Source organism: Apodemus sylvaticus, chromosome 12, assembly GCF_947179515.1.
Source record: "Apodemus sylvaticus chromosome 12, mApoSyl1.1, whole genome shotgun sequence".
Taxonomy (NCBI): Eukaryota; Metazoa; Chordata; class Mammalia; order Rodentia; family Muridae; genus Apodemus; species Apodemus sylvaticus.
Window position 1 is genome coordinate 62,494,756 of NC_067483.1, and position 16,513 is coordinate 62,511,268.

The 16,513-nt window shown below is 53.0% G+C and overlaps 1 protein-coding gene across 2 annotated transcripts in view; it reads right to left on the minus strand.

Annotated features, from left to right (window-relative positions):
* The window catches only part of Kiaa1614 (KIAA1614 ortholog), a 31,728-nt gene extending 15,420 nt beyond the window's left edge, over positions 1-16,308 (minus strand). For both annotated transcript variants that reach the window (XM_052200895.1, XM_052200894.1), the window contains exons 1-4: positions 15,969-16,308; positions 13,201-14,108; positions 12,474-12,537; positions 4,298-4,441 (exon numbers count right to left, since the gene is read on the minus strand). In XM_052200895.1, coding sequence (XP_052056855.1) covers positions 4,298-4,441; positions 12,474-12,537; positions 13,201-14,108; positions 15,969-16,012 — 1,160 coding nt within the window. In that variant the 5' untranslated portion in view covers positions 16,013-16,308. The remainder of the gene's footprint in view (positions 1-4,297; positions 4,442-12,473; positions 12,538-13,200; positions 14,109-15,968) is intronic.
* Between the last annotated feature and the right edge of the window lie 205 nt (positions 16,309-16,513).

Below are 16,513 nucleotides of genomic sequence, written 5' to 3' on the forward strand. Positions count from 1 at the left end.
CCAGCTCTGCCTCCCATCCTTTGTAACTTCAAAGGCCACAAGTCACACGCCTAACTACTGACCCGATATTCAAATGCGCGCCCCTCTCCATGCCACACTCCAATCTGCCTCTTTGAACATGTGCCTCCTTTGTTTAATAAGCGCCCCGTGCTTCACACAGGCTGATCCTAAAACCCTTTTCTACATAAGTCAAGAGCCCGGCTGAACCGAGCTGGGGATCTCTAGGATGTTCTCAGACTGCACCGCACCATCTCCCATAACCAGCCAACGGTTAATCTAATGTCAGCTTAGTAGGCCCCAGCACCCAGATACTACCTCAAACATTATTCTGGATGTTACTGCAGAGGACTTTTTTGTTGTTGTTGCTGTTCATAAAAATTAACATTTATCCTGACAGATTTTGAATGAAGCAGATTATCTCCCATCTTATTGTAGGCCTCATCTAGCAGTTGAAGGCCTGAGGAAAATCAAGGCTGACCTCTGACCTCCCTGGAGCAACAAGGGATTCTGCTTGCAAGCTGACTGACACTGAACTGCTGGCCTGCCCTACAGGTTTGGGATTTTCCAGGATTCTGCAAGTCTGAGAGCCAACTCTTTGAACCTCTTTATATATAGACTCATCCTATTGGTTGTGCTTCTCTGGAGAACTCGGAATAAATACCCCTTGATGCTGTGTCCCTGCTCTGAACACATGAACCACCCACGTTCTGTCTGTCACAGAGTCAGATGTCAGCGTTGGAAGGAAATACTGAACAGCAGCAAACATGTGCTATCTCATCAGGCAGAAGCTGTAACCTCAGCACAGAGGTGGGACCAGCTGGGTAGCTAGGTCTACACAACACAATCAGGGCTCACTGAAGATTCTGCAGCGGGCTCAGAACCACCCTGGGTTCTGGTAAAGAAAAAAAAAAAATCCGTACTTAGGGCAATACAGTTACTGTCTGTGTCCCCTGGGCGCCAGCTGTAGCCTTAAGTTTATGCACAGATTCTGAACTGAGCCATTTCAGAATTCATTTCAAAGAGAGAAATATTATTTTTATTTTAAAAGGAAAAAACAAGAGCTGGGTGTGGTGATACAGAACCCCAGACTTAGCATTCGAGAGGCTGAGGCAGGAGGATTGAGTTCAAGAAAGTCTAGGCTACAGAGTGAGATCCTGTCTCAGAAACAAGACCCTGATGGACACAGTGGTATACCTGATGGTGATTCCAGCACCCGGGAGGCAGAGACAGAGGTAAATGTCTGTGAATTCAAGACCATCTTCATCTACAAAGTGAATTCCAGGCCAGCTAGGACCACACAGTGAGATCCTGTCTCAAGAATGAAACAAAATCCCACAAAACCTACTTCATCGTCATAATGAGAATAAAATAAAGATCTAATCATGAAAGTCTTCAGTGCAACTATTCAGACTCCAAGGCCCCAGGCAGCCACACAGACCCAGGCGCAGGAAAGCAGGGGGAGGCCTTGGGAGATGTGCACTTGAGGCAGCGAAGCCAGAAGCAAAGTCCAGAGCTGCCTCGCCTCTCACGGGCGAAGGTCCTGAAGGACAGGATTCTAGCGGAGCTCAGAGCACCCCCTGTACTGGTGAAATCACATGGCCTTTGGGAGAATCCCTTCCCACAGCTCCATGACAGTGCTGTCCTAGACACGCAATTGATTTACTGTTTGCAAGCTCTGCAGCCACACACAGCCCATGGCCACACAGGACACACCTCTCCAGGATACTCTCTCAGGATTAGGGATACCAACCTGAGTCTGCCTTTTCCCCAAGTGGCGACATCTTACGCATCCAGGAGCTGCACGGTTTCTATTTGAATTGGCTTCTGGACAACACATCTGTTCCCACCCCTCCCTCCGGGGAAAGGCCAGGCTCCAGGCTCTCCCTGCTGCCTCTAGGTAGACCTAGGCTACAGAGAGCCTTCTATAAACTGCTCTGCCTGCCCTTCCTCGTTTGCCTGTTGCCGAGCTGTTCTCTGGAAGGAGTGATAAGGAGGGGCTGGGACAGGACCTCCTGCTTCTAGCTGAGGCCTGGGGCCGGCACGGCATCACCATGTTAACTTCGCCTGCCCTCCAGGGCGAGCTGATGGAGCGTAACCTTTCAAAGCAGCTGCAGAAAGCCATCTGGTGCAGATTTTTCAGCTCTACCCTCTGAGGATTCACCAGCGCTGCCAAGTCATAGTAATTCTTTTCTGGACACAGCAGCTGCTGAAGTAGGTCACCTTGCATTTTTATAGCGTATTTATGGCCAAGAAAGAGGGAACCTACTTCACAATAGCTACTGGGGTATTAAGTCTAGCTGGAATGAACTAGGGAAGGAAGTACCAGAGAGGACAAAGCACACTGAAGTCTGCTTGGCAGAGTCTTGCCTGTGCGTGCCTCACCACTCCCATTACTCCAGTGTAATTCCATAGAAAACCAGGCACGAGTGCCTTGGCATCTAAGATATCTCTCTGGACACGTGGAAAATAAGTAGGATACCTCAGAGAAGCTGCCATCGCAGTGAGCCCTCTACAGCTCGAGGTTGACAAGGCACACACGTAGAAATGAAAGAATAACCTGAAAGGCACATTTCCTAGGATTTGGGGTCTCTGGTGCCCCTCTCATAAGGGTCACAGTGACACTGAATAGAGGCCTCTGCTTGCAATGGAATCGTGGCGGTGGTTCTGTGAATGTCCTGAGCCTTTAGTGAGCAGGTTCAGCATCCCCCGTCAAAGAGCACATGACTCGGTTTTACTAAGAGTCCTCATTACCGCATCGTGACGGAGAAGACAAGCAGAGCCAATATGCCCGCCATGCCTGTGAAGCTACGAGCCTCACCATGTGTAGAGGTGGGCCTGCTTGGGCCTGGCAAGACCTGACATGGCCTGACAGCTCAAAGCATGAGTAGTGGCTGCATTTGTGTCGGGGAGAAGCCCGTGTGTGAGTAGCTCTTTAAGGTGTACCATGAAAAGGAGGAACACAACACTGGGGACAGGCATGTGGCTTGGGCGGTCACAGAATGATGTGCTAGTCCAAGAATCCCTGAGCCTCTTCTCTTTAGTCTCCTCACTGAGTGCGCTCAGCCCTGCAGCTCCAGCAGGATGAATTCACCACAGGACCCACATCTCCGGTTCTGGCCTCACCTCTACTGACCCTGTATCCAGTGAACACCTCCCCTCTACAGCCTGACCCTGAACCTAGGAATCGCCCTTTGGCTAGGGACCCATGAATGCTCCAATACCAGTCAGAAGTCTGGGTTCTGTCCTGAATGCCTCCTCTTGTCCTGCCTTAAAAGCTGATTGATCAGGTGTTGGGGACCGGGAGCTGGTGGTCCCCGTGCCCACAGAACTTAGCATACCAAGTGGGCTTTTGTACATCAGCTCACAACACCTCACACCTCGGGAGATGATCACTAGTAATTTAGAGACCTCTCCACAGCACACGCTAACCACTGGCAGGGCCAGATTCCAACGTGGGTAGTGCTTGTCTGCTACCTGGTGAGGCAGCTTGCTTCTTGCTGGTGGGCATCTCTGGGAAGTCGCCATGCCTGCTCTCTTGAACCTTCCCAGTCTTTCTCCTCTCTCAGAGTCCACTGCGCACAGCCAGAAGGGCGCGGTAGAAAGGTGGTTCTGCCACGGTATCTTGTTGTCTATCTGTTTAACTACCTCAGTCTCAGTGGTCCCAACGGCTCCAGTACAGGAACTTAGGAGTTGTTCGGTAGTCTGGAGTTCCTCCATGACAGGCCTCTGTGAAGCTCTCTCGCCCTCATGCTTTACCTCAGAGCTTTCTCTCTTCCAAGCTGGCTAGGTTCTGGAGCAGAGCTTCCTCTCTCAGTGTCTCCCCCACCCCCACCCCCCCCTGCCCCCGAATCTGTCCAGTGAACATTTCCAGCCCCTGGAAGCCCCATCCGGGGAGATGCCTACCTCCTCTTGAGAGCCTCACCTGTCCCTTCCAGGTGGAGCGACACATTGCCAGCTCTGCACACACGCTCCTCCACTATGACCGCACAGAACGGGTTAAGTATTTGACCGTCTCTCTCCCTGGAGACCTCGATGTGTATGCCCCAGAGAGCACAGATCACATATTTTATTTACCTCTGTATCTCAACATATGGCACTCTACCGGGTAACGGTGTGCTGACTGACTAAAGGACCACAGCAAATGCTCAACAGAGAAAACGTGCATGCATGAGCACACACACACACACACACACACAGGAGGGAACAGAGGCATTTGGGCCAGCTATCAGCTATTTGTGCTACTGACCCTTCCCTGCCACAAGCCCTCCCAGGCCAGCCTGACTTAAGCCCCACTCACCGGCTGCCCTGAGCAATGGTGGGCACAATATCATGGCTGGCTCGGAGAGGTTGGGTCTTGGCCTTCATGCGAGCACGCCGAAGCAGATGCTTGGCTTCCTCATGCTTGGCACTCAGCATAGGCTCCAGCTTGGGAACAGAGGTCCTACTGGGTAGCACAGGCCAGGACGGACAGCACAGCGGGGGATTAAAAGAAAATAACACAGTTTAAGAGGCTTTAATGGTATGGAGCTCCAGCTCTGCCAGGAAAAGCCTTCTCTATCCAGCCTTTCCCTTCTAACTCATACACAAGGCTCCCTCCACCCCCACTGTCTTCTCACCCCACCCCCACCCACCGAGGCCTGGGAAACACCTTGAGCTCAGACAGGAGACAACCTGACCTTGGACGTCTGCTCAGGAGCTGGGAAACGGACAAGAGAGTCTGACTATTCTATTTTTCCTCCCTGGGCAGAAGCAGGAGCTCTGAGAAAGGGAAGGTCCCGAGGTTATGCATCTGGGCCCGTGCCCAGACAGACGGTCTTTCCACGCATGGCCTCCCTGTCTCCTTCTGTCTCGAGGCACGTACACAGGCACCCACTGGAGCCCACACGGCACTGTCCCCAGCTCCCATCTCAGACACAGGGCCAAGGCACTGCTGTCACAGTCCTGGTCCTTTGGGAGATATCGTTTTATAAATCCTGGTAATTTCTTGTCATAGTCTCAGTCCAGACCTGTCAGGAGTCGAGTCGGGGCTTACAGAGTCAAGGCGGAGAGAAATTAGGCTGGATTCAAACCAAGCCAGCATATGGCTCAACTTTCATCATAACAAGGGTCCTCTGGTGCTCAACTACTAACCAGATGCATTGCCTCCCTGGTCAGTCCACAGCTGTAGAAATGACAGGCACCTCTTTCCAAAGCTGTACCCCAGACAGTGACATGGAAGTAGGGACAGCCCACACTTCCCCATGACAAGATGGCTTTCTCTGCAGAGTTCGCGCTTCCCAGCCAGGCTGGACAGGGGCAGGTGTTCCCTATGCCTGACAGCTGAGGGGTCTGGATTGGAGAGGAATGTGGACACATTGCTCAAGGTCGAACATCAATTGAGAGCAGTGATGCAGACGACAGCGCAGCCCATTCCACATCCGGTTGTCTTCCCCCCTGGGGGCCAGGGCGTCTGCGGCTGAGGTCAGACAGGCTTTGATGGAACTCCAGTACCCACACTGTCACATATGCTTGTCTCTGCTCATTGGGAGGCTCCCCAGAAAGAGAACTTAGCCAAAGGCTCAATCCCTCCTCATGCTACACAGGCCACACCCTGATCTCAGGCAGGTACTAGGGACTCTCAGGACAGGAGTGGACAGAGACCTCCAGGACAAGGGCTCCTTGGGACACCCTTGAACTGGCTCTGAGCAGATGATGGGTTTTTGTTTTCTTCTTCGCGTGTGTTTTGAACACTGCTTTGGGCCAGCGGGGGAAAGGCTGCTAGCATAAAGACACCATCTGTGCCACGAGCTCTGGCAGGGCCAGGCCGGGCTTCGGAAGGAGGGCTTCACCACAGTGATGCAAAAGTACTTCTCCAGGCCTGCTGCCCCACGAGGCCTCCGTTGGCAGGAGAGGCTCCCCTGACATGGCTGCCAGAGCAGGCAGCTCCCCAAACCACAGCTGAGAGCAGCTGTGCTCCCCAGGGCTCCAGTTCCAACAGCAGAGATAATGAGGTTACCAAGCACAGAGGTGCCCCTGCAGCGGTGAGCCTCTGGCTTCCAGCCGACACGCTCACAGCCTTCCTGACAGCTGGGCTTCTGTGACTGTCGGAGGGCATTTGTCACAAGGCCTGGTGGGCAGGCGGGAGGGCCCCTCGGCAGCTGGCCAGATGCTGCCTCCGAGATCAGCCTTGCCCCCAGGTTTCTGAGCCATTTCTAGCTTCGCTCTTTCCTTTTTGGAACAGCTGTCCACCTCCCTCCCCCTCCATCAACTGCCCTGCTTTAGTCTGGCAGACAAAGCTAGTTTCTCCACTGATTAGAAAGGCAGGCTTTCTGGCTGCCTGGAGGCATCTATGCAGCAACCTGCCAAGCAGGGAGGGGAGTCGCAGCCACCTTCACAGACCACAGCCAAGGTCAGCAGAGCAAGGACGCCATCACTCGGCACCTTGGAGACGTGGCTCTGCCAGCTTGAGAAGGGAAGGGCCATCTCTCTTTCTGTCTGTTTCTGTCTGTCTCTGTGTCTCTCTGTCTGTCTGTCTGTCTCTCTCTCTCTCTGAGTAGAGCAAGCAGGCACAGCATTATGGGATGCCAAGTCTGTTCCTGCTATCACTCACCTCTTAATACCACACCAGAGGTCACCCACCACTCCTTAAAGATAGGTTCAAACTCTCCCAACTTACGAAGTCCCTACTCTGACCCTGGACTAGAGAGAGAGAGAGACACAAGGTCCCAGAGCCAACCTTTCTTAGCATGAACTAAAACCCACTCTTTTAACTGTGGGTTTCCAGTTCTTTTAATTCCTTTGGAAATTTTCTGGCAAAGCCAGGCAGTGTAAAGCCAGGCACAGGTAATACCTACAAGCAGACAACACTTATCAGCATCTTAAAGCCTGAATTTCTGTAGCCCATTACCACTGGGGCAGGGTGTGGGAATAAGGCAGCCGAATACTTTTCCTCCAGGGTAGCGGTTTCCCACCTGTAAGCATGAGCCTTTAGGAGAGAGAGGGCTCACCCTGCTACCCTGTGAGTCTGGGTCTTTGGCCAGGCAGGCTATGGTGGGGTGGGGTTCCCACCTAGGGGCCATTTGGACCACAGAACTGACTCTTGTGGAGTGGCCACCCAAAGAAGTACTTATTGAGTGGTAGCTAGTAGTCCACGGGTGTGTTCAGGCCCTTGCCTCTGACCCTCACACCACCTGCATCCTGAGGACAAAGGGAGCCTGTGACCTCTGCCCTCTGCTCTAGGCCAGGTTCTTGGAGTGGGGACGAGTTTAGCAGTGACTTTAGTACCCCTCCAGTGAGGCAGGTTAGGAATCCCTATCTCTCTCATAGCCAGGGAAATCAAGGGTAGGGGTAGGAGGGGGGGGAAGGGAGGGAGAGAGAGAGAGAGGGAGAGAGAAGGAGGGAGGGAAGGAGGAAGAAAGAGAAGAGAGAGAGAGAGAGTTCTCAGCAGCCACCATAATCCTGGATTATGATGACAGACTCCAGCAAGTCTGGAGTTAACCCCTTCATCTCAGGAACACGAATCAAGGACTGGAGATAGACCCGACCCCCCCCACCCCCCACCCCCGCCCGCTGCAGCCGGGGGAAGGGAGAGTACGAGCAGGCACAAGGGGTCTTAAGTCTTTGCTTGGCATTGTTCCATCAAAGCTTTGGCAGTCAAGGACAACAATCATTGTCCTGCTGTCTGAGGGAGGGAGGAGGGAGAGCGGGTCTCAACTGGCTGCAGAGCAAGGGTTTGCGCACCCTTCCTTCTTCAGTCTGGAGGACACCCACAGAATGGGACCTAAGAAGTGGATTGCAGTGGGCTTCAGGAATCCTCCTCACCCAAGTGTCACCTGGTCAGTGCCTTCAGGGATAAGTCTCAGTGTCCTCATAGGCTAATAAGGGCTCAGTAAAAGTCCGCAAATGTTAGCAGTATCATCGATGCTCTGTTATTAGTCCTAGTGTTACTTTCACCCCTTCTCTCTGGGTGGGGGTGGGGGGGTGGGGCCCCTGAACATGAACTAAGGTCATCTGCCAATGAAGCTACACTGCTGCTGACAAGAAGGCATGTTTAAAAGTGACGTCAGCGTGCAGCTTGAGAGGGCCTCCTGGGTTTGCTCCAGACTTTCAAAAGCCTTTGATGGGCTCTGTGGAAAAGGTGACTTCCACAGCACAGGGGACAGGAATCCTGGTGGGGAGCAGAGGAAGGCCAATGCCCTTCTCTCCTCAGAGAAGGAAGAAAGGGCTCCTAAGGAAAGGCTGTTGGTAGGTCAGAACTTAGCATCTCTAATGTATCCTTCCAGAGAGGGCGGACCAGCTCTGTGGTTCCCAAAGGATGATGACACATTCCCCACTGAGGCCCAGAACATGACTAGATCAGCACAGCAGGGACACACAAGTGGCTGGCATGGCAGATGTCTGAGACACTCCCAGAAGGGACTTTTCTTGGGGTCAGCTTAGCTCCCTCCCTCCTTGAAGATGTTGGCTTCTTCATCAAGCCCGGGTCAGGGCTGTGCCGAGTGACTGAGTATGGTAACAAGTGCAGCAAGGGACAGAGTACCCGAGCCTTCCAAAGCTCTGGCTGTGTGGGATCAACCCAGGGAACGGAATCCCGGCCGCTGTGAATCCTGGCCACTGTGGAAGCTGTTAAGCATTTAGAGCATTTAGAGGCTCCATGGCTGCCTTTCTGTTTTTTCTTTTTTCCTTTGAGCCTCTTGAGACTGCAAGTGCACAGCTTTCTTTGTCTCTGTATCTGCATAGTGCATATTGCAGGGTAAGGGTAGCAGTGGGATGCGTGGTAAGCCAGCAGCAGCCTGGGGCACAACCACTCCAGTGACATCTTGACCCTGGGCACTCCTCAGTGACCTCTGTGATCCCCAAATGTCCAATGACTCATCCCCAAGGCTTGCTACAAAGTTTCTCATAACCAAATCCCTGACTCTCTGGGCCCAGAAAGTACAAAAATGGCCAGTGATTCAAGATGGCTTCTTCCCAGGCTCCTGGACGCTACTAGCCCACAGGACTCACACCAACCCAAGTTTCCAGGAGAGAAGATCATCCTTTTGTGTAGGAGGAGACAGCTGGAGCAGGAAGGAGACCGTCAAATACCTCTGCATCCAAATGAGATCTCAGTTCCAGGCTCTCCCCAGGCAGCTCCCCTCCACAGATCACCACACCCCCCACCTCAGATGCTGCAGCCTCCCTCACCCATCTGGAATGTTCCTTCTGTTTCCATCCAGACCCTTGCAAGCCCTCACAGGCTCCAACTGTCAGGGAGTCCTCAGTCAGCTCTCTCCTGCCTGCCATTGCCAGATACATTATGAGCACCTGTTCTAAAGTGGCATAGCTCCTGCCTCCAGGAATTCAAGGAGAAAGACACCAGTAATGGTACTGGTGGCAGTAGGGGGTGGGCAGGGCCAGCAGGGCCTGTGGGACAGGCAAGCAGAAAGAGCGAAGCGGGGTGATTCCATGTGAAAACACAGACACGCAAGCTGGCTCATGCGTCTCTCACTCCCCAGAGCAGAGATCAGATGAATTTGCAGGGACACAGAAGGCCCCAGGTCCCCAGCCCAAGGAGTTGCTTATCCAAGGGATGACACCTGTGGAGACACAGAAAGGATAGCTCAAGGCAGTGTCCCTTGGCAGTCAGAATGTAAGCCTAGGGACCCAAGTGCAAGGCCTGACTCAAAGCCCTGGGCAAGTTTCTTGGACTCCCCTAGAGAGCTCTCTGTCCGTGAAGCAAGAACAATGGCTGAGATGTGTCCACAAAGTGAGATAGATGTACAAACAGTGCATTCCTAGCACCTGGCACTCAGCCAGAGGATGACAATGGGCTGCTCTTTCAACAGGCCTCTAGTGTCTTAGCCCACCAGGACCGAGCAAAAGCCTGCTGACCCACTCGTGGGTGCTAGAGAGCAATCCTGGGGTGGGGCACGGAAGTCTCCTGCAGGATTTGAGTCCTGAGTCTTTTCTCACCTCCATGGTGGACACCTTAAGGTCACCTTGTGCCAAGCTGGCCCAGATACCGCAGAGCCAGGCCCCGGGTTCGGCAATCAGTGTGAACTTGCCTTTCCCCCTTGTAGAACAGTAACAAGGAGCACTGGGTTAACCTGGCTGTCTCAGCTCTGCCATTGGAACACGGTTATTTGGATTCTAAATCTGACTGAGCAGGAAGCAGAACCTTTTGCTCTTCAAGCCTGAGAGAGTTCACAGTGCTCAAAAACTTAAGTGTGGCAGGTTCTGCTGGGTGGCCACCGAGACAGCTAGCACAAGTGCAGAGCACTCTTCTGCCTCGGATCCTCCACGCCTTAGCACAGGCTCTAAGGCCAGGACCTGAGCGCTCTGTGGTGTCCCTGGGGCATGAGCCAAGGGAAGCCAAGACTCTGGGCAATGCAGACTCTGTATCTGTAGCATAAAGTGCATCTCACTCAGAGGGGAGCCTGGCATTGGATCCAGACATCACGGCAGGCCTGGAATTTTCTTTTCCTTGAACCAGTTATTTTCCCTGGCCCTTCAGCCTAAGTGTCTACCTAGCAGGGACTTGACCTTCATGCCTGTGGCTCTATATGCCAGGCACTCTAAGGGGACATTTTATTAGTCTTTGAACTAAGTCTATTGGTCCTTTTCTCTCTATGTATTTATCTCCCCTCAGACACATACACTGTTTCATCATATATACATATAAACACACACAAATACATATGTGAATCATACAATATACATGCACACATGCCATATCCGAGATCTGTCTGTTTCTTTTCCATACAAGGTTTCACTCTGTACCCCAGGCAGCCATAGAACATGTACCCCTATTGCCACAGCCTCCCAAGTGATGGGCTCACAGCCATGTGCCACCACACTGGACCCTCATACTTGAATTCTGACACAGAACCCAGGGCTACAGATGGCCTGTCAGGTTAAACTGATCTAGGAGTCTCGTCCAGGGAGTTCTAAAGATCCTCACAGGCAGGGGTGGAAGTCTTTGCCTATCCCGACTGAGCGGCTCCTTTAAGAGAGCCAGGTTTTGTTCCTCATTCTCTCAGAGCTTGCCTTCTGTCTACAAGGACTCTGAGCACAGTCTCAGCAGCCGTGCTTCCCTGTGAGGGCCCTGGCGTGGGCTGGGCGCTGAGCCTGGGAGAGCATGGCAGCTGCGGGGGTCAGGGGAAGGGGCTTTCCCCACAGCACCCAGGAGCCTTTGCGAGGCTCTCTCAGAGGGCTGCAGGTATCGAGAACACAGGAGGAGCAGAACACCACTGAGCATCATAGCGGCGGCTCGGATAAGGATGTGGTTGGAGGCTGAGAAGGCAGGAGAGACGAGCCAGGCATCCATCTCTCCACCACCCCTCCCCAAGCTGAGCATACCCCTGGCTCTGGGCACCCGCGTTTTGCTAAAGCAGACTGTTTCCCAAGTTGTGTGTGGTGAAATCTAACCCCCAGTGTGATGGGGTCAGGACACAGGGACAAACTGCCACCCTTATAAAAAGACCACCAGACAACCTTGTCCCTGTCTACGCTGTGAGGACATGCCATCTGTGAGGAAGCAGGCCCTCAGCAAACACTGAGTCTTCTGCCCTCTCACTCTTGGATTCCCAGCCTCCTAAACCACAAAAATGGTGTTTCTGCAGTTTACAAGTCATTTTGAGTCGTTATAAGAAGCATTCTGCTACTGGGGTCTTACCCGGGCTTTGGAAAGGACGGGTCGATCTTAGTGAGTACACAAGGAGCAGCCTGACCAGGGAGAAGGAACAAAGCTGAGTACTGTGGGCAGACATCAGAAGACTGTTCCCAGACTGATGTCATGTGCAGCTGTGGAAAAGGGCGCCACTCCCAGACCCAAGGCCTCTCTCAGCCTCATGTGCCAACATCCCAGCAAAGGCATAAGGCCGCCAAAGGCAAAGGCCAGCCTCTGAGTGGGCACAGCAGAGGCTCGGCCCCCATGTGGCCCCACCACACCTCAGATCCCAGGCTTCCGGACTCAGGTCACTGCTCACCCCTCCAGACAGAAACAAAGGGGTTAGAAAGCAGTCCGTGGGCCCGTGAGAGCCTGGATGGGAAATCCTTGGCCCTGAGCCCTGCACACTCCTCAGATTAGGAAAAGAACAGGCGGAGTTAAAGTGTTGTGTTCCTGTGCCTTCCCCAAGGAGTCTCACACCCAAGCCCAATAGCTTCACAATAACCCTGTGAACTAAGCAGATTATCGAGAAGTCTTGATTGATTTCTCCTGTTAAAAGAGGTAGAGTCCTAGCCAGGGGAAATGGCCTCCAGGATAAGGAGCAGATAATTGGAAGGCTCACTGCAGACCTCTGCACCCAGTGACTTGGCCCAGATGACATGTAGGCAGCAGCTGCTCTGCCTTCTATAGACATGTAGGCCCTTCTATAGGGCCTCAAGGACGATGGTTGGCAGTGGCCACTATCTACTGGTGAAGGTTTGCCTGTCTCCTCTGGCCTCAGCAAGGTTTCCTACTGCTCTGGTGTATAGAAAATGGAGGAGTGGTGGTAAGGAAGAGCCCTTACCTGCTCTGACCTGAGTCCTGCTGGGGGGTGCCCGAGTCCCAGTCCACGTCTCCCGCTGGTCGCTCTAGGGCCCAGAGCAGAAGCAGAGATCAGGGCAGCGCCACCAAGTGGTGAACACAGAGGAGAGATGCTCTACCTGCTAAGATGGCCGCATGCCTATGCTCCCCAAAGCCACACACTAAAATCTAATCTCCAGTGTGATGGGACTAGAGAGCTCTGGTCTGAGAAGTGGAGGTACAGGCCGTCAGGCTGTGAGTGGACTTGGACTGGCTATGAAGATCCATCCACACGTGCCCTCAGGTAAGGTAATGAGGCTCAAGAAAGGATGTCTTTGAGAGTCTAAGCACACACCTCCAACAGCAGCCAAAGGGCAGGACTCAGCCTCTTCCGGATGTGCTCCTGTCTGCTAGTTCACTGTAGCACACTTTACACACTTTACCACACTAGCATGGCATGGGGCAACATCACTAGATGGAGTACAAGAGGCTGCTCTGCAAAGAGCTACAAGGCTCAGGGAGTCTCATAGCCTCTGTCCCTAAGCACAAAGAATAGCCTTGCATTGATCTAGAGGGCCACAGGGTTGGTGGCAGTTAGGGCCGCATGTGTGTTATAAAGGACCAAATGTCCCAGCTGGACAGTGATTATGTGGGTGACATCATTGCGCCATCTTTCCAGCCCCCTACCATGTCTTATTTGCTCCAACTCACGCCAGCAAAATGAGGCTCACCTGGTGCATCCCTGTCCCGGGATGGAGTCCAGTCTGGGCTCCCTGCTTTGGGAAGTCTCTGTCTGGAAACCTTCAGCATCTCCTGCAGCAGAAGGCGGTTCCTCTCTACCTGGTCAGACAGGGACAAAGCATTTGCCGCAGTGCCCAGAGCCTCCAGGTCCCTGGCTCTCCAGAACATCTCTGGCTGGTCTGTTCTGGGAACTAAATCCTCCTTGGAGGTCAGAGCTGTGCTGTCCAGATCTCCCTTTGTGACCATACTATCTCCAATCGGGTATGGTCTTCTCTTCTTCAGGCTGCTCAAGTGGGTGGTTTTGCAGGGATCAGGCTCCTGTAGCTGGCCCGCAGAAACCTGGTTGTTGGGATTTTCTTGTAAAGAGTCAGACCCTGGTACAGAGTCCTCCTTACGATCAGCCAGCATCCACACTGCTTCTGGAGACCACGGGCTTTGTTCGTTCCAGCTCTCAGGGGCGGATGGCTTGGATCCACTGTTCCTGCCAGGTTTCTTCTCATCACCATGTCTGGCCAGATGTCCATCATTAAGGTTCTGAGCATGGGGGACCACCAGGGCATCTGGTAGGCTCCAGACTGCTTCAGGCTTGACTTGGTGGCATCTGGATTTCGCAGGGGATGGACACTCATAGGAAGTGGGACAGGGAGTTGTCCCCTGTTTTCCTGCTGTCATTCTCTCCTTCAAGGCCTTCACCTTAGACTCCAGCACAGAAGGGCCTTGGCGCTGCAGCCCCCATGTCCTGGGAGGTTTGGGGGGCACCAGGTTAGATGCTTGGTCTTCCTGGGGGCAGAGTGAAGGTCTCCGGAGAGGTGTGCCGTCTGGCTGCTCAGCGCCATGCCTGGCCATAGCTGGGGTCACTCGTTTGGGGCTTGTTGTTCTGCTCCCTGAGTCCGATGCTCTGCAGGGAAAGAAAGAAGCTGAGACCTGGCTGGCCCCAGTAACCTCCCTGGCCTCCACAGTGCCTGCCATGGACCCCTGCTCAGATGACATACCTCAGGAAGAGGGGTGTCCCCTATATAATGTGGACCCACACTGGGAAGGACAAGTCACAGGAGAAATAGGTTACTAGGGAGCTTATTTCCTCCTGGCATGAGGAGGAATGCTCTTTCAGGGGCGGTGAGGGGACTGGGGAGGGTGGTTACTGAAGCATGGGCAGGAAACCCCGCTGAAGAAAAGAATACCGGTTTTTCTATCCCCATTATTAGGGTGAGCAAAACAAGGCCTCAAACAATCCAATGCAAAAATGTGAACCCTGGTGAAAAGCAGTGTTAATTCCCCAGCCCTGGGCTAAAGGAGACATCAGAGGAGAATGGAAGTGTTAGCTAATGGTCAATATTCTTCCTTGTGGATGAAGGACCTGTCCCTGAAGTAGAAGGTGCTGCCTGCCAGCTTCATGCCAACCCCGGTGAAAAAGCCTTAGACTAGAGTCAAGCAGTGCTCGAAAAGAAGAAAGTGACAGGCACAAACTCTAAGCTATCTGCTCTATGCCAAGCAGAGGCTTTTCAAACATGGAACATTCTCTAAAATAATTCCGACATGTCTGTGCTAGAATGATATTTTCATATAAATAAAGATATCATTTATTATATAATTACTATATATTATAGTATATAAATAGAAATATTATTTTTAACAGATGAAGAATTGAGGCATAGCGAGATTACATCACATAGATGCCACGGGAGAGCCAAGTTTGTAACCTGAACATTTCCATCCCAAGCCAGGACTCTTCAGGAACAGGGAGGGAGCCTTTAACTGCACCCCCTGTTCTTAAGTAAGACCTGGGTCCACAGAGATCACAAGACTCACTAGTATTATATGGTCCCTTGGTAGCTGAGCTGATTCCAATAGCTTTACAGAGAATGAAGTGACAACTGTTTTACTCACTGTATAAGCTACTGTGTCTTAGTGATTGTTCAGTTAAAACACTCAGAAGTCATTCGTCTACCTGTGCCCCATACGAAGTAAACTCAGTGTATAAGAATTTGTGCATAAATTATATATTAGACGTTAATTATTCCCTTCTCACAATAGGATACACCACAGGATGTTCCTAAAGGTAAGTCTCCTATGGTCATTTATTATAATTCAATTTATATGTTTTTCAGGATAAGCATATTTTATAAAGCAAGATACATATGTAACACAAAATTTCACAGCAGTAAATCTGTGAAGTTTAAGGATTATAGAAGTCGTTTTCTCTACTAGACCATCTAGAGCAGCGGTTCTTGGCATCACCGGGTCGCAGATCAGATATTCACTGCATATTAGATATTCACATTACGATTCGTAACAGTAGCAAAATTACAGTCATGAAGTAGCAACGCAAATAATTTCATGTTGGGATCACCACAACATGATAAACTGTCTTAAAGGGTTGCAGCGTTAGGAAGACTGAGAACCACTGATCTAAAATGCACTTAGGTTTCTCTTAGCAGCCCAGCTACCTCTTCTCTGAGATCCAATCCAGAAGCCCAGGTTGTAATACGAGCTTTCAGAAAACTTGACGGGTAAACTGCAACTGTGCTCAAGACTTGTCCGCAGACCTTAAGGAATGAGACCGTCCCCCTGGAGGCCTCCGGACGATCTTCCTGGAAGACGTCGTAACTCCTAGCACCGATGCTCTAACTCAGAAAAAACCTGGAATGAAAATGGACGGGAAGGGCGGGCCTCCTCGACCCCTCCAGCTCTGCGGCGGCAGGAGGTCGGGTCTCCCCGGGTGTGCCCCGCCACCCGCCCGGCTCCTCTCCATACTCACTGAGAGCGGCGCGCGGGCTTGGCCACCGCCTCCATCCCCTGCATCCCTCGGAGAGGCGAGGCCCTGCCCCACTCTCCCCGTCCGGGGCCGCTGCAGAGTCCCGGGCCGGACTCGCCCTGAATCCGGGCGGGCAGGCGGGAGTGTGGCCCTCAGGCCTCGTCCCGGGAGCGTGTCCCGCCCCGGGCCCCGCGAGGCGAGGCCGGGCTGGCGGGAGTGCGCGGCGCCCCGGGCCCCGCTGGGCGCCAGGAGCCTCAGCGACCGCTACTTCATAGCTTTTCTTGAAGGTGAAAGGCCCAGCCTGCGGCCTCGGGCCGGCCTGGGAAGAGAGGGCGAGGAAGGCGAGAGGAGGGGCGGCGGAAGGGGCTGGAGGAGCCGCGACCTCGGTCTGTCCCCACCCCCAGCCTCCCGCGGCCTCCCAGGGTCGCGGCCGCTCGACCCGGGCGCACACCCGCCGGGAGCCCAGAGCAGCCGCGGCTCCGCTCTATTCCCGGAGCGAGGGCCGCCTAGACGGCCGGAGGATGCGCCCTGCATCTGGGGCGCACCGG